At 35.2% G+C, this 25,728-nt stretch overlaps 1 protein-coding gene across 1 annotated transcript in view; it reads left to right on the forward strand.

The window, feature by feature from the left end:
* Positions 1-25,728, forward strand: part of DIAPH2 (diaphanous related formin 2) — a 791,459-nt gene that overhangs the window by 640,938 nt on the left and 124,793 nt on the right. The window contains exon 24 of the mRNA XM_011371113.2: positions 2,172-2,267. Within this exon, the coding sequence (XP_011369415.1) occupies positions 2,172-2,267 (96 nt within the window). The remainder of the gene's footprint in view (positions 1-2,171; positions 2,268-25,728) is intronic.

Here is a 25,728-nt window from a genome sequence, read left to right on the forward strand (position 1 = left end):
TTCAGTCCTTTATCTCTTATTTAGATAATTACACTATACTCCTAAACATTTCCTCGCTTTCTGCCATAGCAACTTGAGTCATCCACCACAGTGCTGTTTGACAAGTCTTTCTGAAGTATAAATCTGATCAAGTCATTTGCTATTGCTTATAGCTGTGCTGCCCAATATGGTAGATGGGAGCCACATATAGCTATTGAGCACTTGAAATGTAGCTAATCTGATGTGAAATGCGCTGAATTAAAAATATATTAGATTTCTAAGACTTGGTCTGATGAAATAAATGTAAAATATATAATTTTGTATATATTAAGTTAAATATTTGCTTAATATATTCAAATTAGTTTCATGTGTTTTTATTTTTTTTTAATATGGCTACTAGAAAATTTAAAATTATTTATGTGGCTCACATTTGTGGCATGCATTGTATATCTAGTGGACAGTCCTGGTTTACAAGATAAATGTTCAAATTCATATCATAAAATTACGATCTTTCATCATTTGGCCACCATATCCCTAGTCCATTTCATCTTCTGCTAGCTGTCATGCAAAGAGGGCTGGTCTTGGTGTCAGATTGATCTGGGTTCATGCCTGAGCCCCTCCACATGCCAGCTGTGTGATCTGGAGCAAGATGCATAAACTCTCTAAGTTTCAGTATCCCCAGCTAAAAAACAGAGATAATACCTATTTCAATGTGTTGCTGGGAGGATTAAAAGATATGACAAATGTTGAATGCCTACTACATAAAATTTAATTTTCCCAGATACATTCCAGCTAGACTAAACTACTTTCAGTTCTTCTTCTTTCTATTATAAAGAGTGGGTGATGGTTCAGCTGTGTCTGCAGCCTTAATATTCCTAAAAGTACACAATCCTCTTTCCCTCATTAGTTACTAGGATTCTACTTTCCTTTTATTTTTCAAGCTTTCATCAAATATTATATCTGAGAACGCTTGTGTTTCCTTTTATTTTTTTTTCATTCAGTATCCTGTCCTAGAGAATTCATTTTAGAATAAATCATTGTAATATTGAAGAAATCTCAAGGCATAATCAAAAAAGATTTTAGCTTGCTCTTGCCCCATAAGAGAATATTTTATTTTTGTAATCTGATACCCCATTGTCAATTCTTTAAACAAAATAAGATTTAAATTTAACTTTCAAAATAGCCTCGGGAACTTTTTTTTTTCTTCCTTACTCCTCTCTTTTTGTTCTCTTAACCCTCTTGCCTACAAATGTTCTCTACCCCAGACCCACATATTTAGTTACCACGCAAATTAACCACCTAATTAGAGTCTGTTTCATCAGTTCGGCCTTCTGGAAAAGGGACTTCAGCTCACTGTGCCTTATCAACTGTGTAGTAGAGTTCCTGGCAATTGACACCTTCAGACAGATGCTCTAACATATCTTAAAAGTGTTTTTGATGGCCAGAGTTGTCAAAGGTGAAATGTTCTACATACATTTACATTAGGAATTTCCAGGAACATCTTTTGAGTACTTTGCTCATGGATTCTTAACAGTTCTTTCCCCTAGGAAAAGCTTAGAAATACAGCAACATTCTAAAAGTGATGATGAGACTGGCTAATGTTTCTCAAATGTAAAATGTGGCCTTCCAGATGATGTGGTCACCTTTTCCTTTTACAATGTCAGCATTTTGAAATGGGGAAAGGATATGGATTAGGTAGGAATTGAATACAAATGTGTTTTGCAAAGTGTCTTTTGAGATAATCGCAGATGATGGTTGAATGCTGAAGGTATTAATACAATCAGTATTTAACCTTGTGTAACTCCGCTTCATCAAATCACACCCTGTGCATTGATTGCATTAAGCTGGGTCAATGGTTTCTTGCTTAGGAATATCTTATAAGAATCTTAACAGGAAGGCAGCAGTGGCCGATCAGCTACTGTTTATTTGCATACTGAGCGTGTCATCAATAATACAAAAGACAAGGTCTATAAGTTGAAAGAACAGTGGGATTGGCATGAATTTTGCTTAATGGTGCATAATAAGCGGAGTAGTCTGTGGTGCCAGAAACTGACAGGATCCATTATGTTAAAACAGATATATGTCTTTAATTTAGGGGTATTATGTAAATCTGACAGGAGTTTTTCCCTTTATTTTCCTGTAGTTTAACTTTAATTGCTCCAAGATTAATTCCAATTTCTCCTTTCCTCCAGAGGGTGATGAGACTGGCGTGATGGATAATCTTCTAGAAGCCCTACAGTCAGGTGCAGCATTTCGAGACCGCAGAAAGCGGATTCCAAGGAATCCAGGTAAGACCCCTTCCAGCTCACATGGTATTGTAAAATGTGAATGTTCAGAACCAAAGACCAAAAAACAAAACAAATAAAAAAACCCTTTCCCTTTCCCACGAAGGTTTGTTTTTAACAGTTGATCTCAGTTCATGTGTGAAGTCTCAACAGCCTTTTACATCTACATGATTGCAAGTTTGAACCTGCTAAAAATATCTTCAAATAACTGTAGACTTTGCAAAAAAAAAAAAAAATCAGAAACAAGGACTCCCGCCATGCTTGATATTAAATATTTTTAATTGTTATTTTATGAGCATGTGGTTTAAGTGGAAGGTGTGGTTTAAAAACCATAAATGTAATTAAATCATTAAAAGTAATTGGCCTTGAGGATGTCATATTAGCTATTTACAGGTAAGGAAACGATAAGATAATGTTTTGTTTTGTTTTGTTTTGTTTTCTAGAGGCCATTTTGGCTTGACAGTACAGTCTATTCTCCATGTTAATAAAGAGAGGAGAGGCACAGATAATCCAAGACCTCCAAAAGTTCCAAAGCATTGGAACACATGTTTGTGTGTGTTTTTGATTAGTCACAAAGTCACACTATGAAAATTGATCTCCAGGGAAGAAAAAACATGAAAGAAGCAGAACAACCTCCCTCACTCAAGTGTATCTAGGAAGTTGTCTGGCTTCTCTGTTTATACCCTATGGCTGAAGTAAATAAAAGCTCCTCTCAGGATAATCCAAATAGACTGAGCTATCCATCTCCTCTAAATAAGTTTTTTTTTTATATATATTTTTTAGTTCCCATCTTTCTTAAAGAAGAGGGAGAAATTAGGTGTGTTGATTTAAAAGGTCCTCTTCATAGACTGTAAAGCTGTATGGAGAAGTAAACAGAAAAAGGATAATTAATAGTAAATATGTAAACTCTACTGAATTTAGATTAATAAGATTTGCCTAGAATAGCCTACAATTCAAAACATATTCTGTATTTGGACTTGAAGCTATCATACATCATTAGAATGGAGATTTAGACTCTCAAAATCATTGTACTTGAACAAACCAGTTAAAGAAATGGAGCCCAGTGCAGAGTTATCCAGGAAGCTCTTGGCAATGATGAAATACATTTAGGGGAATCCTGGTGGGTAGTTTAGCCTGGAGGTCAGATATGGTTGAGAGGAGAGAAGTGTTTTGGTTAGAGGACATGACTGCTTTGTATGTATGAAGACATTGAAGATGGCCTACAAAAAGCGTGGAAGACTGAAGGAAAGAAAATTAAAATTTATATTTATATATTCATATTAATTTCTTAGGGTGATGCTGCATGGCAGAATGTTAGGAGCACTGCTAATCTGTAACTGTGAGGCAGCCAATCCATCTGTCCTCAGTCTTTATCTGTGAAATGAGAATGTTATACCATGCTGTCGGAGGCTCCTTTCACCTCTTAATGAAAACAGAAACCTTCACTGCTCTGTCTTGAACTATTGGATCATAAATAGTCAGTGAAAAGCAAACTGAAAGAATTTTTTTATCGATTTAGTTCTCCGTTAAGCAGCTAATACCTAAAAGCATGTTATTCTGTGCCTTAAAAGAACTGTCATCATCTTTCTAGTCTGTTTATTTTAAAAATACATTTGCTAAGGCCCCTGTCTGATTAGTCTCGCACATCAAACTGACTCCAGAAAGACTGTTGGGAGAGAATGATCATTCCATGGGGCTTCTGTGAGTTTGGTACTCAGGGGACTATAGTGTTGTCAACTGTGAAACACCAAGAATATATTCAGAAGCTGCATAGTTTTATAGTACTTAGTCCAAGTAATCTAAATTGGGATCTCCTTTGGTTTGTAGCTGGAGTGCCTCCATGAACACATAGGGTCAAAATATCAGCCTGTTTAATCCTGGCAGTCATTCCAGGTGGCAGCAGCCAATGCAATGTCCAGTGGTAAAAGGAAACTAGAAGACAGGCAGTGGCAATTATGAGTAAAGCTTTTTGGACATCAGTACAAGAACTGGAAGTGAGGGACAGGGGAGCAGGCACAGAGTGGACAAGTCTGCCAAAAACTCTCCCATCTGTTTGCCTCTTTCTACAAGCAACAGAAACAGGGGCTTTTCCAGATTTCCTCTTGATTTCTGCCTTTCCTAGCTAGATCATCTTTTCCTGCTGGCCCCCTTTTACATTGACTTTCTTAGGCACCTTATTTGGTTCCTTTTCAATATCCCATAGACTTTATCTTGTTACACTTTCCCCGTTCAATACTGGCTCCATTGCTGCTTTCCAATAATCTCCACTCCAGTATGATGAGATAAAAGCAGTAAAACCAAATTTTATATATAAATAAATAAATAAATAAATAAATATAAAATAATAATAATAAATATATATATATATATATTTTAAAAAGGGCTCTTTTCTCCAGGTTAAGTAAAATAAGAGGAAATAGCCAAAAATCTGAAATTAGAGTCAACCACAAACAGCAAAGAGGTACTGCTCTGCTTGCCATCTCCATTATCATCTCTTATAGATGGAAATAATGATATATAAAATACAGAGCTCTACAATTCTCATTGTAGTGTTTTCAATTCCATATTTAAACAAAATGAGGTTATAGTCTATATTTTTTATTAGAAAATTAAAATGTTAAATGGTATAATTAGTTCTTCCATGCTGAGCCTATGTCTCCTCCCCAAGAGTAATCTACATTAGGTACCTCAGAAGGAGCTTCTAAATATTGCCTCCAGCCCATTCAGCTGAGTGTGCTGTTTCTGTTAGAGGCACCAAAAGACATTTTAAGGGAGAATATCATATCAGGAGTGATATTGAAAATATTAATTAATGATATAGCACAAGCTCCAACTAGTCAGAATGTACACAGGCAATAAGTAGCCACTATGGTCGTACAGATTTATACTGGCTGAATATCAGTCCAGATTAGAGCTTTGCTGATGTCAAACTCCGAGATTAGGAGACGAGCCCCTAAACATTCATAAATTTATTGTACATCTGTTCTGTGAAAGGTACTGTGCTTGACAAGATGGAAGATGCAGTAATAAGATAAGAGTTCCTTAGTTATAAGACCCTTGTGTCTTGTAGGAAAGATAAAAAGTACAGAAAGACTACAGAATAAGGCAGATGATGATAGGTATTATGCAAGAGGTGTTAATAACATATTATATGAGTTCAGAGGAGGGAAATGTTCATGCCTTATTGGATATGTCAGAAAAAGAATCACATAGAAAAAAAAGCATGGAAGGATGAGTATGGATTTTAGCATTTGGAGGTGGAGATAGTCGGCATTTTTATCGAATGAAATATCATTACGAAAAATACAGAGGTGAGAAAATAAAAGCATTTGAGGAGAATGGCAAATAGTATAGCTAGTGAGAAAATAGGCTATATAAAGTGTAAAACTAAGGAGATGATTCTGGAAAAGTAGGTTGGTGCCATATCACCTAATTCTTGAATAAGAGACTAATATGTTAGCATATAGTTCTTTAGGCAACAGGGATATATTGAAGGTTTTTAGGCAGTGGAGGTGCATAATCAAAGCTGCGTGTTAGAACATTTAATCTACAGAAGTATGTATGAGTGAAGAATTAGGATTCTACTGTCATATTCTTAGTCAAAGAAGATAATTTAGAGGAAGAGTAGCAACCAGGACTCAATGATGATATTAGGGCTTTGAGTGTGATTAGTTGGGAGGACAGTTGGGTTTTGAGAGAAAAACTATTAAAATCAGGAAAAGCAATGCTAATAGATGATACCTTTCGTTTCGGGCAAGTGAAACTGAAAGTGAGAGCAGAGAGTTGAGGTCAAATGTTCAGAAGTTTCCTGGAAATATAGGTGTAGATTTCATCACAAGATGGTTGAGTTTGTGAGATTTCTGGTTATAGTGTGGAAATGGAAGAGATTGTTAGAGGGATTATTAAGAGAAGAGAGATCCAAAACCAGGACCTTGAAAATGCCTCCACTTAGTGGCTAAAAGTAGGACTACCAAAGAACGTAGACAAGGAGCAGCTGGGCAGGTAGGAAGAGAATCAAGACACTATTGTTCTAGAAGCAGAGGAAGAAGGAAGTATTAAGAAGGCAAGAAACTTGGGCATATCCGACAGTGACACATACTACAGTGGAATCCAAAAGGATAAAGACCAACAATTTGACATTTGGGAGCTTTCTAGTGACTTTTTAAGAGCATCTTTTCAATAGTGGGCTGGAGCGGGGAGCTGAATTCAGGAACTAAGCAATGAGTAAACAGTGAAGCTATAGGGATAGATTGTATTCATTCACCAATTGAGTAAATCTGTTGAATACCTCCTGAGTGTCATGTACTAGGTACTGAGGATACAAAACCAAATAGGCCATTTGCCTCAAAGAGTTTACATACTGCTTGGGAAAACATGAATATAAGCCATGCAGCACAATCTCATATTTCTCATAATGAGACAGGAATTGTGTGCTCATGTAGCACAGGAGTCAGAGTAACCCCACATCCCCTCACTTCTTGAGAACCTTTGCTAGAATATGGACTATGCTTTCTAGAGCTTGGTGGGTAAAAGGACCATCTCAGTTTTCCTTAATAACCTAGTATGGATCTATCATCTATGAATTTTGCTAAATCTTTCTGGATCCTCCTTGTTACAGCCTTTGTTAGCACTTAAAGTAATAAGTTCCATATGTTTACAATGCACTTTGTAAAGAATTGTCCATCTGTATTCCTGATTTAGCCATTATAAGAGCAAAGGTAAGCTTTAGAGGGGGAAAAAGCAAACACACATAGAGAAAAACCTCGCAAGCGTGAAAAGCACACTTAAGTATAAATACACAATGCCACACCTGTTTTATTACTGAATAGCTATAGATACTTAGCACTTGCTTCCCTTCCTTTAACTAACTTGACGTCTTCATTCTTTGCCCACTATAAATACATATAAACAGGCTTCTCAGCAATAGATATCTAACTTAGCTATTTTGGCTATGACTAGATTTTGATATATAGTTCTACACATTAAAAAAGCACACAAGAGAAGCATTATAAAGAAATGAAACCAGGAAACAGAATAAATGTAATTTGGTTTTAGAACTACACAGGGCAACTGAGAAAACTAAATTTGAAAAAAACAGAAGAAACTCAGGAGACATGTGATCCTAGTTTTACAGAATGACAAGATAACAGTATAAATGAGAAGGTATAATTTACCATTTGAGAATAGATAGGGGACAAGAAACAATGATAGTCAACAGAGGAGGAAAAACTCTAAGTATCAGGGAAAATATTTTTACGGTAAAACAAACCCACATTTTCCTAGGCCTCTCTACCTCACATAAATAACAAAACCCAGATTTTCCCGACTCTACTCTCCATGTATACATTCAAGACCTCAGCTGCCTAAAAGGGATCTCTGAAACATTTCTAGAAGTTTTCAGGGGGCATTTCACAAATACAGTCACCCGCCACTGTTCCTCAACTTTCACCTATAACACCATGTATTTCCACAGCTGTTGTTTGCTATAGCCGGCACTGTCATGCCTTCATGATGCCAGAGTTTGACAGCAGTCAGTGGCAGAGTGGGAAGAAATGCCTCTCTCTTCCTTTACTGTGGCACTACCCCAGTGTACCAAGCAGTACTACCTGTGCTCAAAGCCTTACAGACATCTTTAGAGAAACAGCCTTCACTTTTAATAGCCCTCTTAACCTCCATAGGATTTGACCTCATACAACAAGGCCCAAAGACAAGTGCATGACAGATCCTATGTACTACTTAGTATTATCCTCCTTTTTTGAAGACCAAGGCCTGTTGGGGTTTTGTGTTTGTTTTTGTTTTATTATTGCTAGTTTAATCTGGTCATTCATTCCAAGTTGTTACTTTTTTCTACCTCAGTATAAGTTCTTTCCCGTGAGACTCCTCAGTCTCTATTTTGTAAGTGTTAGAATCTTAGACAACTTTGCTAAACCACATTTTGTCTGTAGTACATTTGTTATATTTTAATATACAATTAAGATCTAGTAAAAATGGTTAATGCAAGCAAATAAACAAAAACAGGGCATTTGTTCAAATATTGCTCAAATACTAGGGGCCAGGCAACAGTGCTAGGGCCCTGGAGTGCAAAGATGAATAAAGCGTGGATCTTGCCATCAAGAACTCAGAGTTTCATGGAGAAGATAGATATATACACAGTATAAATGCTATGATATAGGTATGCAGAACATGCTAAAAGAGCAACTAACTGCATAGAGAATTCAAGAAAGATTGCATGATGAAAATGACATTGAGCTGTGTTTTGAAGGATGACTAGAAGTTTTATCTGGAGGAATAGGCATTTCAGATAAAGGAAATGGCCAACATGTGCAGTGGAGATACATGAAGGCACATTGGCAATGATGCCAAGTTTGTTGCAACAACAAAGAGCTGAGAGGGGTTTTTAAGTAAAGGATTACTAATTACACACACACACACACACACACACACACACACACACACACACACACACAAGAGGGGTTGAGGCTGGAAATAACAGATTTGGGGGACATCTCCATATAGAAACCTTGGGATCACCCAAGACTAGTATGTCCAATGAGAGGTAAAGAAGGCCAAGATTAGTGTGTTTGTGAATTCTAATATTTAAGAGGCAAATAGAGGAATCAACAAAGGAAACCAGGGGCGGGGGGAGGAAATGGTTAGAAGGAGAGAAGAAGTAGCCAAAGTGATACCTGGAAGACCGAGGGTAGAGAAGATTTCAGAATGCAGAAAGTCGATAGATTCATTCATATCCTGCAGAAAGTTAAGTAGAAGGCGACTGAAAATAGATGAATGGGTGGGTTTGTCAACTAGCAGGTAACAGTTGGCCTTTCCCTGAGCAGTTTCAGTAGAACTGTGGGGGCTAAGAGCCAGGTTCTAATGGATTAAAAAATGAAAAATATCTTTTGTACCTACATGCTAGGGCTTGAAAGAAAGAAATGTAGTTAGAGAATGAAAAGATCAATTGTATTTCTTCCAGATTCTGACAGGTAACTTTAGACACTTTCGTGTGTCTTGAATGGAGTTGCCATTCATAAATTATTATGCCTAGTTTTACTTCTAAATATATGACTTTCCCCTTCTTGATTCAATGGTATGTATTAAGTATATACTGTGTGATATAGTTAAAACACTTTAGCATGCTAGTGCTTTACAGTTAACAAAGCACTTTTTCATCTATAATATGATAGGTGATTCATAGCTATGTAATTTAGAATTCTAGTCTCATAGGTTAAAATGAAGGACATTCGTGGCTCATAAAGAATAGACTGGGAGTGGAAGAAGAATATGCTTTAGTTAACTGGGTAGAAGCTGTGGGAGAGTTGGTGAAGGAGACAAAAAGGATGGGGCCATCTTGAGAAAATCTTTTGTCAACTTTAGAATTAACTGGTTCGCAAATGGTGAAAGTCAGAGGTGGGTGGGTCATAGTATATGTGTGACTCTCTTGATAGGAGGAGAGATGGTGGCGAAGAAGAAGCAAATCAGATACTCCTTAGGCCAGCAGCCACTTAGTGTCCTCAGTAGGTTAGTTAGCTTGGTTACCTCTGGGCAGTAACTAGACGGTTATACTTGGAATCTTAGAGAATTGATCAACATTCAGAGGACAGTAAAAAATACAAAAGTAAGACAATCTGGGAAAAATGAGTAGCATGGTGGGGAAAACTACCATGTTTTCTGTGGAAAACAGATGTTTGTGGCACTGGTTCTCAGCCCTACCTACACACTGGGATCACTCTGAGGTGCTTCTAAGAAATACCTGTGTCTGGTTCTTCTCTGAACCAATAAAATCCAAATCTATAGAGTCAGAGCCTAGGCAATCATATTTTTTAAAATTATTCAGGCTATTTTAATGTGCCACAAAAGTTGAGAACCACCAATTTATGAGACTAGTGTGGAAACTGGAGCACATGAAGGAGAGCATGAAGGGGTTAATTATGGATGTGTGTGTGTGTGGGGGGGAAGCTAGTATTGTATCACAGAGGCCAAAAGAATAGAGCTTTTTGAAAAGATGGTGCTGAATAGCATCAGATGTAGCTGAGAGGACCAATAAAATAAGGATTTGGAAGGATCTATTGGATTTAACTATTAAAAACTCATTGGTGACCTTAGAAAAAACAGTTTTAGGAGAATGTGTTAGAGGAGAGTGAGACTGAGGTATATGCTAGATTGTATTGTTTTCTAAAATGCTGTTAAATTTTAAGACTGCTTAATTTAGTGTCTTTTTAAAAAATCACTTCATGTGAATCTTATGATGAAATGTGTACCTATATTAGTTACATAATTTTTTTTTTTATTTATAGAAAGTGAATTTTACTTTGGGAACAAACACATACAAGTATTAATTAATAAGATCTGGGTTTGCATTAGGGAAGCTAGAAACAGAAGATTGCTATGTAGTCTGTCCTTGATTACTTTTTGACAACTAGAGAACAAATTGCACACAGACCATTTATGCCCTATTTATATGCAAAATTGTTCTAAGCAAGCACTGATGATGTTCTCTATAGAAATTTCTATCACTTTTGCTTGTCTGTTCTCCTACACAATATAATCAGCTCTGCTGCACATTTCTTCATTTGTGATCGCTGCAAGCCAGTAGGAGATAAGGTCGATTTCAGTTGATTTTTTATAAGAATATGAATTTAGCAGGCTTCCTTTAGATATTGGAATATGGGATAAGTTAGGACAAGCAATTATTAAGCAGTAATAAATTTCTCTTGGTAGTTTTAATTCCATGTCAAACATTCACAAACACGCTAATTTTGATAGCTAAGCTCACAGCTACCTGCTTATTTACAAAACTTCAATTCAAGAATAAATGGTTGGGTCCCTATATGTCAGGTACATGATACCACTCTAATATGAGTAGACACTGTGCATTTGTAACTACATTAACCAACAAGGCATTTATCAGACTGTCATAAGTACCTTACATTTTCTTGAAAACTAATTGCTTTCAAAACTAAAGGGAAATAATTTTTCCAATTGATGGTTGTGATTATGGGCTTATTTCTCTCATATGAAGTCAGTTGTAATTATTGAGTATTTTCCTGAAATGGGATAAGAAATTATAAATTCTGCTTCCTCTTCAGTCCAATTCCATCTGCTGCCCCAGTGGCCAAAGGCAGCTAGCTTCACATGAAAATGAATATATTCCCTACCTATCTCCTAATTTTCGTGAAACCTGTAGACACACCTCTCCTGTGTATTACGATTTGAATGTTACCTCTGGTCATTCCTTTCCTTGTGTCCATTAAAATGAGAGGAGTGGAAGGTGAAGGAAGGAAAGAAGAGGGCAGTGGGCATCTTAAGCTCCACAGTACCCTTTTTTGAGATTCAAGATCTTGTATTATTCTTTGGGATTTTTTGCATTTGCAAAAACATGAGCCCAGATACCTTGAACCTAATACAGTGCTTCACCTATTCCTGGAAGTCTTTTAAGGTTATGGTCTGTGTCACGTCTCTTAAAGACGTAGATAATACAAAGTGTTAAACTACTACAAGGCTTATTACTCTTTCACTATTAAAAGATTGTGATTTATTTTTAGCAGCAAGCATTTAACTCAGTATAATATAGTATATGCTCTTGATAACTGCTTGTTGAATACTTTTCAATTATCAAAAATTTGAATCTACATGAAAGCCTTTTCAATATATTTTACCTAAAGCTATCTCTCAAGGTTGAAATTTAGGGGATGAAGGAAATAGAAATTTCCTTCTATGTCACCATAAATGGAATTCCATTAAAGCTGAATTTATTCTATGGGCAAACTCGAATGTCCTATGTATGTTACCTTCACATGACCTCTCTACTCAGTAATGTTTAGGTTTAACAAATGAAGAAAAATGTTGAGTTTATATAAAAAACAAAATATAATTATATATGCCATTACTCTTATTCTTACATCCACTGTGCTTGATTTGACTGCCACCTCTTTTGCATTCTTAACTCAAATTGCAATTTGTTCTACTCCTCTTATTTAGAGGGGAACATTCCTAAATGCTACTAGAGAAAATACAGGAAAAAGAGAGTTATAGTAACATCCTGTTGTTGAAGTTTTACGTATCTTCTCATCAGTCTTTGCAAATATGCTCTGTAAGACAGGGGAAGTAGACAGGAATTCAGTGGATCTCTTTAGAATAATATTAAGTAATTAATTACTTTTCAAGCTTTCTCACAGATTGACTCAGGAGAACAGATCTTTCTGAAATTTAAGGGCTTCTATCTAGTACAGAGGGGTATTCTAAGGATTTGAACTATTTGTTTGAGGGACTTCTAGAATCCATGATATTTTCCCTTTCCACTTGGGAAGGTTTTAGCTTGAGATTTCTGGATTTATTGGCCTGTTCTATTGTTTGTCTTGAATAGATGTACTATACTGCAAGCAATACAGTTCTTCCTGGGCAATGAACAGGAATTTTTTTTTTTTTTATTTCATACATTATTCACAACTCTGCAGTGGTTTCAGAAAGTCTATGTATATCCTGGACACAAAGAAATGAAAAAAACACAAAAACAAGGATATGATTTTCATACTGTTGTTGGAAGGTTAATATTGTGCATGGATTCATCTTTAGTGCCCAGTTATAATACCTGTTAGAATTTTAGCAGCCTTACAGCCATTAATACAAAGTATACAGGTATATCTTATTTCCTATTAAACTGATTATCTTTGAATATTTGGAGCTAACTTATCAAGAGAAGTTTGCATCAGGAGGGATAAGCAGTATGACTTTGTATGAATATTCTGGCATCTACTTGAGTTATATTTATGATATCATCTCAGTTGTTTATATCAGTATTACTTTAAGTAACAGAGATAATGAGAGATGACTGTGCTTTATAGATATTTGTGGATTTCATTTTGTCATTTCAACAGATAATTGGAATCAAACCTTGATTTGAAAAGATAAAAGGATTAAAAAAAAAAACTTTTCTAGTTATGTAGGTTTCACTCTACAGTTCAAATTTAAATAAACTTTTGTGTACCTCTAAAGAACATTAAAACAACTTTAGTTAATAGTCCTAAAAACCCGACAGCATGAAGGCACCAAGAGGATGACCATCTTTAGTGACTGGGGTAATGGTTCAAAGTAGAAAATAGATTTAGAAATGAAGTTCCAACATAATGAGTTTCTAGGAAGTTATTAGAGGCTGTTTTAAATGTTGAATTCAGGTTGGGATCAGATTGGGAAGGATAAATGAAAAGAAAAATATCACATCTAGCTATTTGAATACTTTTTTCGGTTGCTATAAATAGTATCGATCAGTTTGCATGGTTCATTTAGAGCTGAAACTTCCTGTCAGAGAAAGATGCAAAGCATTGAAAAAGGATTATGATTAAGTTGAATGCTGTCCACACAAATTCTGTGCATTATATATTATCTTGATGCTTCCAATTTTTTAACTTTTTTTATGCTTACCATGCTTTGTGGTTCTGGGACCCTTTGTACACTACTTTCCTCAATTCCCTTCTGCTGCTTAAGAAAAATCCTGCTTAATCTGTTTATTTCCCTCACAACACAGTTTCTTACCTCTATTGCCCCAATCTGATATTCCTCACAATAGCTGTGGGAAAGAAAAACTGGTAGAAAAATGGGGAAGTACAATTATGTCAACATTGTTTGAAGTCTGTTTTACTTCTCCTAAGTCTCGGTGTTCTATCTCTTTTTAGGAAAAAAAAACTGAAAAACAAGACACTACTTACTGCTCCAAATAAAGCCTTTCTCACTTTATGCAGAATTGTTCTAGGCTTGGTGGCAGGAAAAGGGGCAATGAAGGAAATTTCAAAGGGACAGCAAAAAGGTCCTGGATGGACTCTTGGCTCTCAGCTCTTTTGGAATTATGGTGTTATCACTGCTGGAATTTATAAGTGCTCCTGATAGTGAGTAAAGCAACAAGTAGGTGATAAACTTTTTGTATAGTATATAAATTATTTCATCAGTTAGTATAGACACTTGTGAAATGTCTACATGATGAGGTTTTTTTTCTCTCAAGTAGTATATTCTTAAAAAATAGTATACTCTTAAAAAAAAAAAAAACCTTAAAGAGGAAAATACCTTTTCATAAAAGTTCCTCAAACCACAATGAACAGTTATTTACAGCTTGTCAGGTATGAACATGTTCAAAGAAAAGAAAAAAGTTGAGGATTTAATAAGTAAAGTAGATTTGCAGATTTAGTGTTTTTAAATTTTTGTCTCTCTAAATTTATTCAAATGAAATATTAGGTCTTAGGAGAACAGGTCACAGGAGTGTTCTTCATTACCAAGGCATATGAAACAAACAAAGAAAAATTTAAAAGCATCTTTCTTATAGTCTAATTGATATATTAAGTTTTTCTAATATTTTAAAAACATTCACCTCTGTTCATGAACATTTTTTTTTTAAACTTGAAGGCTAACACCAGTAAAAGTGAGACTTTGTAGTATGTGTTCTTATATGTTTACCTTAACTGAAGAATAATCCTCTGAAAGTAACATCTTTTATTGACTATGATTTTTTTTATCGAATCATGCAAAAACATTTTCATTATGCATTACGCATCACTTTTTAAACTACTACTTAATTTCATTTCTCGACAATCAAATAGATTTTGTTCTCCTAGTTGATTTAGCTATAAAAGGTAAATGTGGCAATTTTTTTTTTAAATGGAAAAGAAGCTTAATTTTGAATTATGGCTTCTTTTGACTTCTTTTCTGGGCTCTGCAACATGTGATACATGTCCTGATATAATTGCAACTAAAAAGGAAAGGGTAGTGGTTAGATAGAATTCATCACAGAATTTCACTTCCTAACTGTATGCCCAAAGCTGCTGTTGTACCAATTAGCAGTGACCTTTTGTTCTAGCCTTAGGGTATGAGATTATTAGAGGCTACCGTTTCTGAAATACTTTCTTTCTAATATTAGTTTAAGCAAATTTCCTTGCAGTGCTGACTCTTATTTCGTGGTTGGAGTTTTGTTTTGTTTTGTTTTGTTTTGTTTTGTTTTGTTTTGTTTTGTTTTGTTTTGTTGTGTGTGCGTGCGTACGTGCATGCGTGCGCGCGCGCGCGCATGCTGCTTTCCACTAAGCTGCTAAATCTTTCGCAGAGGAATTAAACGTAATGCTTCTAGAAACATGAATAGCTTGTGCCCTTTTTTAAGTGTCCTACTTCAGAAATATCGCAACTGCAATGGTATTACGTGCCTTCATTTCTTCCTGTTTCTCTCTGCAGGGAAGTTCCTGCTTTAAGATAGACTCAAGCTCCTTTGTTCCTGGGATTTTCACCTTCTAAATGATGTGAATGCTTCAGTCATGTATTTAGAGCATGTTGTTTCTTTGTCAACTTATTTCACGTCAGTTGATGATGTAGCTTGTAGGAATAATGGGGACTGAGCAAGAGAGTATAAATGAATGTTTACAATTCAATCTTTCCTATTAGAAAAACAACCCAAAGCAAGGATTCTATGAATACAGTCACAGTGATGTGCTCTTTAGAGAAGACACACAGTGTGTTACCTGTGTGTGTGATACAGGGAACATCTTCACAGGCCGTAAAATGTCAATAATGCAGCTAAAATGAAAACAAGCCACTGGTACATTTTCTGTGGTGTTTCGGTCATTGTTGCCAAATGAAAAGGTCTTATTTAACTTGCATTTGGGGCAGAGAAGGAGAGGACTTTGCTGAGGTTTGCTTCGTTAAGCTCCCTCCCTCCAAAGCATTTCTTTTATGTGATTCTTTCATTTTTCTTTTCCATCCACTTGACACTTTATTTGTTTCAACTTGAATATCCCACTGTTTATGAAATGGCCACTGCCTTTGCAACGCTCTTAAGTTTTATTGAGAAAAAAACTAATTCTCTAAAAAAAAAAAAGGTTATCAAGCAAATAAGTTAAATCCCATTCAAATAATAGAAGGCAAGCTTGACTTATTCAACTTTGACATCTAATTTGAATCTTTTGTGCATGCTATCCTGAAAGCTGCTACCACTTGTTAAATTTGAATAGAGGAGAACAAAACAGAAGTAGTAGAATATTACTTCTTTTTGCTGGCTTTAAATTAATTTTAGATTACACAGAACCACATCTTCATTATGAAAGTGAGAAACTCAATGTGTACTCCAAAGTGTTCTCTCTTTCTAACTCTTTTAGTAATGTCAAAATTCTGCATCAGAAGAACAGAGGGATTAATATTTTGTTACAGTATAAATGTTTTTCTTACTAACGAAGTTAAAAATTTCTTTATTCTCACATTTATGATTTTTCTTAGGATAATTAAAACAGAATTCACATAAGTAATTTATATTACTCACTACCTGCCCTTAAACTGGAAGGGAAAATTAAGTTTTAGAATAAAAAATAAGCCTGCTTTGAAAAGACTCTGTATATTAACAATTTTTGTAGTTTGTATTTTCCTAAATAAGCTCATTTTGAAACACATCAATACTGTAAGTTGGAAATGAATCTTACTCACATGCTAGCACTGGTTGTGACTGATACTGATGCAAGCTGGTAATTTGAAAACCTCATAGATTTTTATTGCTTTTTGTACCCATTGGTGTCACCTGTACAAATTACAAATTAATAATCAAAGGACTGATGGCTTAATATCATGGCTATTGCGTTCTAAATATATTTTATGCTTTGACATTAGATGTTCCTCTTGCCTTGGCATCTACTTTTCAAAAATCTACTACCCATTCCTGATACTCTTTAAGTGGGGTTATTAGTCCTTTGACAGTACTGCATGCTGTTGACAGTATCTTTTAATTTGCTTCATTTCCTGACATTTTCTATGTTAATTTTTTTACTATGGGATTTTTAAATGCCAGATTTATGCTTAAAATAGAAGGGCCCTCCACTAATAAGATTTAGTCATATCACCTAAGTACTACAGAGTTGTCCCAGATGTAATAGGGAAAGATAAAGACGGGATCACAAATAATAAATTTGCCCTGCTTTCTCCACAGTTATTACTGAAAGCTTTGAGTCTCAGCTTTTATTGATAAATATAAATATGGGTTATGTAAAGAAAGCCTATGCCTATTTATAATAGCGTTCAAATCTGGTTTTAGTTATTGCTTTAGGCCAAACCGCTCCATAAACCGTCCCAAGGCAATTTGAAAACAGGTATTAGTTGCATAATCTGTTTTTATTGCATATGCATTTTATTTTATGATTTTTGTCATTAAAGTAATAAAACTAAATAATATTCCCTGGCTAACTAGCAAGTAAACAGCTTTACACAATATAAATATATTTTATCTTGTGAAACAATTGATGGTCATTCAAAAGGAAGATTGTTGGGGAGGAATGGGAGAAGGTAGTATTTTCAATTGGTTACCAGGCTTTTAACAAAACAATTCCTATTATAATCCTAGAGGATTTCATCTGACTAAATCCCCACTCAAATGACAAGGAAGGAGCAGAGCTATAGTCAAGGGAACAAAGGATGGCGGGACCAATATCTGAATGAGTCTCCCACCCCTGTGGTGCCCTTTAGAAGGACCCATTATTTGAGGGGTTAGCAACTCTCACCATTGCTTGTGAAAATGCTTGATGTTGAATGATGCTCTGGGTCTTACATTCTACTTACTAAATTTGCTTATGCAGTTTCAATTGGCTATGCTATTTATGATGTTCTATCCTTGGCATTATGTAGCACTGTTAAGCCTACAAAGCAGCTGCCTTTTATTTATTTATTTTTTTCTAGTGGATCAAGTGATTGTTATGTATTGTGTAAGTTCAAGTTTCTTGAGTGACATCTAGATGAAGGGCTGTAAATAAACATTAGGCTTAAAAAAAAAAAAGATTTTTATGCTATTCTTCAAATTTGCCATTGCCTGAAAATAAATAGTGGTTATAGGACCCTTTTATTTCAATAAAATTCAGACATATACATACATTGGTGAGCACCTATAAATCTGTGCCTTAATGTTAATAGAAGTCGCACATCAGTATCAAGAGGTAAAAATCCTCAAAGATGTTATAAAATCATGTTATATTGTTCAGTTTGTACAATGGTTCGAATCAAAGGGGCATCTGCATGTACCACGAAAGTATAGTTTTAACCTCCAACACCCTTGAAAAAATGGCTTTAAAATTGTAAGCTGCTTAATTTCTTTTTAAAGTATGTGGGGTGAGAGAAGATGGATTTTAATTATGAAAGCCTGTCTGAAAATCTGACTTGGTAAAATGAGCTATGTTGTGTGTATACCTATATAACGTATGTAGCTCCTTTGGTGACTGGTAAGAACTAGATGCCCTTTTAGCGTTTTTTTCCAACTCTCATCTTGGGCTGTTTTACGTCTGAGACTTTTTCATCTGCAGCCCACGCCTCCCACCAACTTCTCCCCTGATCTGTTCAACTGCACTGTCCCTCTTCTTTTTCCATCGCGAGCTCTTATGTCTCAAAATATACTCAAGTGCTATCATTACAGCCTGTATCTTTTATTAACGTATCTCCATGCTATGCTTCTTTGTGATAGTACAGAATATTAATGTGATTTGCATCATTCATTAAGACATACTGCCCATTTGCAGTGAGAGCCTTAAGTCACAGGATAAGTCTCCTATACAATGATCTACTTTTATTTTTCTTTGAAGGAAGAAGAGAAATTTTGTAATTTAAAAATAGTGAGAATCTCTCTGACAATTTACCATTGCTAATCCACCTCATCCCTCAAAAAGAAAAAGTATTGACATTGAAACTTGGGGACTCTTTATACTTCAGTAAGCATACTTTTTATACTTCAGTAAGCGAATCAATAAGTTAATCACAAATGAGGATACCTTGCTTGTTTCCTACAGTGACTGCGAAGATAAAATGAGATAGTGAAATTTTTTGTAATTTTAAAAATATATTTATTTAAAACTTGAACAAAGCTTTAAAGTGTTTAAAGATTATTTTTACTACATTAAATCAGTGCCATTTATTTCAGTGGTTTCCCATTACTTCTAGGAAAATCCAAAAATTTTGTAGTAGCTGAAAAGGCTCTGGGTAATTCAATTTGCACCTACATTACCTGCCTCTTCTTGAATCATTCAGGGCTGTGAGGAAATGTGGCTCTCTGTTATGAAATGCTTATTATATTAAAAGGAGAAGCATTGTTTTGGGTGCAGAGATCTTCCAATATTTATCCCAGAAACTGAGACTTTTTGGTAAAATTTGATGAGCAATTCAATGGTTAAGAAGATGTGATGACAGATAAGTTTTATTATGATTGTTTGGTCGTTATTATGAAAATAGATAAAATGTTATTGGTTTAATTTATAGCCATAATTGATTAAGGTAATGAACAATTAAAATGTAAGCCAGAATTTATGAGGTATTTAATAGCAGTAAATATATTTTATTGAACTTTCAGTTATATTGCTTATCAGACTCTTTCAATATATAGTAAGTCTGATATTTTCTTATTTTAAAGTATCCATCTTCCTATACTCCAGGTTCTAAATAATTGTAATGAAACCTAACACTTCTATCATAAATTAACAATGAAAATATTGCTTATACCCTGGCCTTCATAGTTCAACCTTAGACTTACTTTTTTTGTGGCTATATCTATAATATTGAAAATGTTTTATTTTCTTGACTAAGCTGTTCTAGTGCAGTAAAATTTTGGAAAGAAAAATTATTTTGGATCAAGGACAAGCAACTCCAAGAGTTAAAATAGTAATTTTTTTCCTGATTATTTTTTAAAGTAGGAAAAATGTTTAAATATATGGCACCAATTCTGTTGCTTTGATAGATTGAAGATTCAAACATTTTAGTTATAAATGGACTGTAGAAGTAATATCTGTTTTTTAAGAAAAGAAAACCATATAGTCAGATATGCACCAAAGAAATGCAACTTGTTCATACTTATAATAGTATCTCCATAAAGACTTTTATGTTATTATTCTGATTTGTGTCCATTACTGGAGCCAAATGTATATTTAAGTCTCATGATCAAAGGAGCTATAGCTATCATAGCTCTGTCAGAAGCAGAAACGTAATATTAATATTTTAGCTTTCCACTTGCTTTCATGAAACCGATGAACAGAAGCTATCAGCATCTAGGGGTTGTCTTCAAATAAAAAATTCAGCATGTTCTAAAAGTTATACTAGAATTTCCTGCTGAAGTCATTCAGTATTTGGCCATCCAGAGAAATGACTATGGGTGGATTCTTATTCTCAAATGCTAGAGGTTCTTGTTCTCTTACTATATTTGATTGTGATGGTAAAGAATATAACTGTGAAAAGGAAGTATACCACATGAAAGAGGACATCACTTATAGGATTACAAATTGCTCAGTGCCCCCTCGCCAGTATTCCAGAATTATCTGACTAAAATAATATGGTTTGGTTCCATTTTCTAAAAGATTAAACACAAAACACAACGGAAATGGACTTTTGAAGTCCTCTGAGTCACCCATGAAAAGTGTTGACTAAGATTGTTTATGTTCCTGGCACATAGTATGCCCTCAACGAAGATTTATTGAATGAATGAATAAACCGTCTCAATAAATGTATTTTTTAAATGTACTATATTTCCCTTTTGCTTTTCCTCTTTCCTTGACTAAATTTCAAATGTTATCATACATTTTTTTCTCTATTAAAATGTTTTACATTATAAAATACAATATATGCTTTTTGTAGAAAATTTGGAAACATAATATATAAAGACAAAGAAAAATATCATCTACAGTCTCAATATCCAGAAGCAATCACTATTAACATTTTGGTTTATTTCCTTCTATCTTGTATTTCTATTCATATTTTACATTATTTATATTATATTTTATATACAGTTATGCTTTACTTTTTCACTTAACTTTGTAAGCATTTTCATATATTAATAAATCTCTTTATAATGCACCTTTTTAATGGTTGCATATTATTATATTATATGGATGTATGATAATTCACTTAATCGATTCCTTAAATTGGACATTGAAGTCGTTTTTTATTTTTCAGTCATATAAATAATGCTGGAGTAAACATTTTCTACAGATAGTACATATACTTATAAATCAGCACAACTTCATCCTAAAAGGGATTCAGAAAGTAAATGTATGGAAGTGATATCAGCAAGGTGATGGAACAGGAGGTCCCCTGCTTGTAGCTCCCCTCAGCGACAATAATTTGGCGGCCATACACAAATAGAAGTGCCTTTGTGGGAGCTTTGAGATCCATGTTGGAGATTGTGAAATCCCAGTTGAATCCAAAATTATGGAAAGCTTTTCTGAGAAGACAGGCTTGCACCTAGGTGTCCGGCTGACTGACTGTGGTCCCATCTATAGACTCAGGAACAACTCAGTATCCTAGAGGATTCAGCTACAGCCCTTTTAGCTTGGGTCCTGCCACCAGTGCTGTATACCAAGGGATTCAGGAGGAGTCATACCCACCCATGCCTCAGGTAATGGGTCCTCAGAGCTCAGTCCTGGCCGTGGACCCTGAATGGCTTGTGAACTGGCTTCAGTCCCTCTCAAGTATGGTCCTGCAGCCCCTGGAGGTAAGACAACCAAGCTCAGTTTGACGGTAGATTGTGAAATGGCCCTGCAAATGTACTCTAGCTCCTCCTAGCTGTAGTTCACAAGCAGTCTTGCCAGTCAATGAACCCAGAAAGAATCACTCTCATCTTCATCTCTGGAGATCCTGAAATCACCTGTACCCAGCTCTAGCCTCTCCCCCGCCACCCACCAACTGGGACCAGGGAGCAGTCCAGCCTGTCCAGGGACCTAGTGGGAGACAAGCTCATCCATGCCTCCCTCCAGACTCAGTTCTGCAGACCTCAATCCTGTCAGTGGATCCTGAAGCAGTCCTAGGACTTGGTTCTACCCACTCTTGACTATGTACCATGGCCAGTCCTGCCTGCCCAGGGACCTATCTCGTGACCTGACAGAAGCCCTCCCAGGGACCTGGTGGGAGTCATACCCATCCACACACCCTGCTAACAAACCCTTTATCTGAGGACCCAACTGTGGATCCTTAAGCAGACTCTTATCCAGCACCACCCTGAACAGGGTACTGAACAGGGTACTAGAGGTTATCCCATCCACCCAGGGACCAGACAAGATCCACACCTGCCATGACACTAGTAACAAGCCTGCCAATTGCAGGCCCAGCATCAGCCTGTGACCTGCCTCCAACAGAGCATGACTGAAATTTTGGAGGTAATTTTGGCAACCTGGAAAACTGACAGGAGAAGGTATTTATTTGTTGAAACCAGTCTGTAGAGATTGGGAAAGGTGTTTGTCCCTTCAAATGCACAGACACCAATGCAAGGCTACATGAATCATGAAGAATCAGACAAATGTGACACTACCAAATGAAACTAATTAAAGTTCCAGTAACTGACCTCAAAGAAATAGAGATCTATGAATCGCTTGACAAAGAATTCAAAATAATCATCTTAAAGAAACATAATGAAATGTAAGTGGACACAGATAAACAATTAAACAAATCAGTCAAACAATGCATGAACAAAATGAGAAGTTCAGTAAAGAAGTAGAAAACAAAAAAGAACCAAACAGAAATCCTGGAGCTGAAGAATACAGTGACAGAATTGAAAAATTCAATAGAGCTCTTCAGCAGTGTACTCAGTCATACAGAAGAAAGAATCAACAATTTTGAAGACAGACCATTTGAAATTAGCCAGAGGGACAAAAATAAAAATAAATAAATAAATAAAAAAAGAATGAAAAATGCCGAAGAAAGCCTACATGAATTTTGGGACACTATCAAGTGTAAGAACATTTGCAACATGGGGGTTCCAGAAGGAGGAGAAAGAGGCAGAGAGCTTATTTAAAGAAGCAATAGCTGAAAAATTCCCAAATATTGGGAGCGATGTAGATATCCAGGTACATTAAGCTCAAAGGACTACAGACAAGATCATCCAAAGAAGATTACCCCGAGACATATTATAATCAAAATATTAAAAGTCAAAGACAGAATTTTGAATGCAGCAAGGGAAAAGTGACTCATCATATATAAGAGAACCCCCATAGGACTATCAGTGTACTTCTCGGCAGAAATTTTGCAGACCAAAAGGAAATGGGATGATATATTTAAAGTGTTGAAAGAAATTAAAACAACAACAACAACAACAACAACAACAACAACAAACTGCCAACCAAGAATACTACACTTTGCAAAATTGTCCTTCAGAAATGGAAAGAGGAAGATATTCCCAGAAAAACAAAAGCTACAGGAGTTCATCTTCACTAGACCTGCCTTACAAGAAATATTAAAGGGTGTTTTTCAAGTTGAAACGAAAGGACACAAGATAACAATAGACAAAATATAGAAATATAAAACTCATTGGTAAAGGTAAATATATATTCAAATTCACCATACCCTATTACTGTAATGGCAGTGCATAAATCACTTTTATCTCGAGTATAAAAGTTAGAAGACAGTAGTATTAAAAATACAGCTACGATAATTTGTTAATGAATGTACAATGTAAAAAGATGTAAAGAATAAAATCAATAGCATAAAATGTGGAGGTAGTAGAAATCAAAGTGTAATGCTTTTGTATGCAATTAGAGATAAGTTGTCATCAATTTAAAATAGACTGTTATATCTATAAGATGTTTTGTGTAAACCTCATGCTGACCATAGAGAAAAAGCCTATAATAGATACACAAAAGATAAAAAGAAAGTAATTAAAGCATACTACTACAAAAAAATTATAAAGGAAGACGGCAAGATAGGAAGAAAGGAACTAAAAAGAGTCAGAAAACAGTTAACACCTCAAACAGTTAACCTATCAATAATTACTTTAAACATAAATGGATTAAATACTCTAGTCAAAAGACACAGAGTGGCTGAATGGATAAAAAATATCCAACAATATGCTATCTATGAGGGACTCACTTTAGCTTTAAGGACGCACATGGGCTGAAAGTGAAGGAAATGGAAAAAGGTATTCCATGCAAATGGTAACCAAAAGAGAGCAGGAGTAACTATACTTATATGAGATAAAATAGACTTTCAGTCAAAATCAGTCACAAGAGATAAAGGTCACTATAGAGTGATAAAAGGGTCAATTTGTCAAGAGGATATAACGATTATAAATATATATGTATCCAACATTGGAGCACCTAAATATTTAAAGCAAATATTAACAGAACTAAAGGGAGTAGTAGACAGCAATACAGTAATAATAGAGGACTACAATACTCCACTTTCAACGTTGGATAAATCATCCAGACAGAAAATCAATAAGGAATTAGTGAACTTGAATAATACTACAGATCAAATGGAGGGCATTATACTAAGTAAAATAAGTCAGAGAAAGACAAATACTATATGATCTCACTTATATGGGGAATATTAAAAAGCCAAACTCATAGAAAGAAAGAATAGATTGGTGGTTGCCAGGGCCTGGGAATGGGGGAAATGAGATGATATTGGTCAAAAAGTAAAAACTTTTAGTTAGAAAATGAATAAGTTCTGAGGATCTAATGTACAGCATGATGGCTATAGTTAACAATACTGTATTGAATACTTGAAAGTTGCTAAGAGAGTAAATCTTAAATGTTCTCACATACTCCCCAAAACGTAGCTATGTCAGGTGATGAGTCATTTCACAATATATATGTATATCAAATCATCGTGTACACTCAAACTTACACCGTGTTATAGGTCAATTGTATCTCAAAAAAGCTGGGGTGGGGGAAAGGTTTATGAGAAGAACAGCTCCAGGCAATAGACAAGAATAAGTGATTAGAAGGGGGAATAAAGTTGATCAACTACATTGTCCAAAAAAGAAAAGAAAGTAAATGAAGTGAACTAAAAATTCTTTATTACTTACCAGGTCCAAAGCATTGTTTACCTGGGTCAGATCATAAAATATGTAATTGCCGATTTTAGATAGGTAGATGGATGAATGGATGGATGGATAGATGATAGATTGATAGATAGATAGATAAATAAGATGATAGATAGATAGATAGATAGATAGATGGATGATAGATAATTTTTCACATTCTTTAAACAACTATTTTCAGTATTTATTATAGCCAGACTCTGAGGGCACAAAGGTAGACCTTCCCAAAAAAGTATTTACTATTTACTGTGGAAAAGAGACATGTGAAATTAACTATTATGTTGAGCCGTATGAAATTGTCAATTTTTGACCGACAAAAATGTTAATTACATGCACTTTCACCTAGTGTAATACAATATAGTTAAAGGTTAACATCAAAACAAATATATAGTGGTGTGGCAACCCAGATTTGTAAGCTATTCATTCTTCTGACAAAAGATAATGCAGATTGTTGCTGCTTACTCAACAAGAATGAATTTAAATGGGATTTTTCTTGTCTGTGTGGGTGTGTGCTGGAAAGGTGCTAGGCCAGATTCATGCATCTGATTTATGGTATTCAGTAGCATTGCAGTACAAGTAACACCTCGACTTCCCTGAAATTCAGCTATTCCAGCACTCATGCTACCTGGAAATGCCATCTATCGCTTTGAAATGTGAACATGAGCCTGGAAGTAA

This window comes from Pteropus vampyrus, unplaced genomic scaffold (assembly GCF_000151845.1).
Source record: "Pteropus vampyrus isolate Shadow unplaced genomic scaffold, Pvam_2.0 Scaffold184, whole genome shotgun sequence".
NCBI classification, from domain to species: domain Eukaryota; kingdom Metazoa; phylum Chordata; class Mammalia; order Chiroptera; family Pteropodidae; genus Pteropus; species Pteropus vampyrus.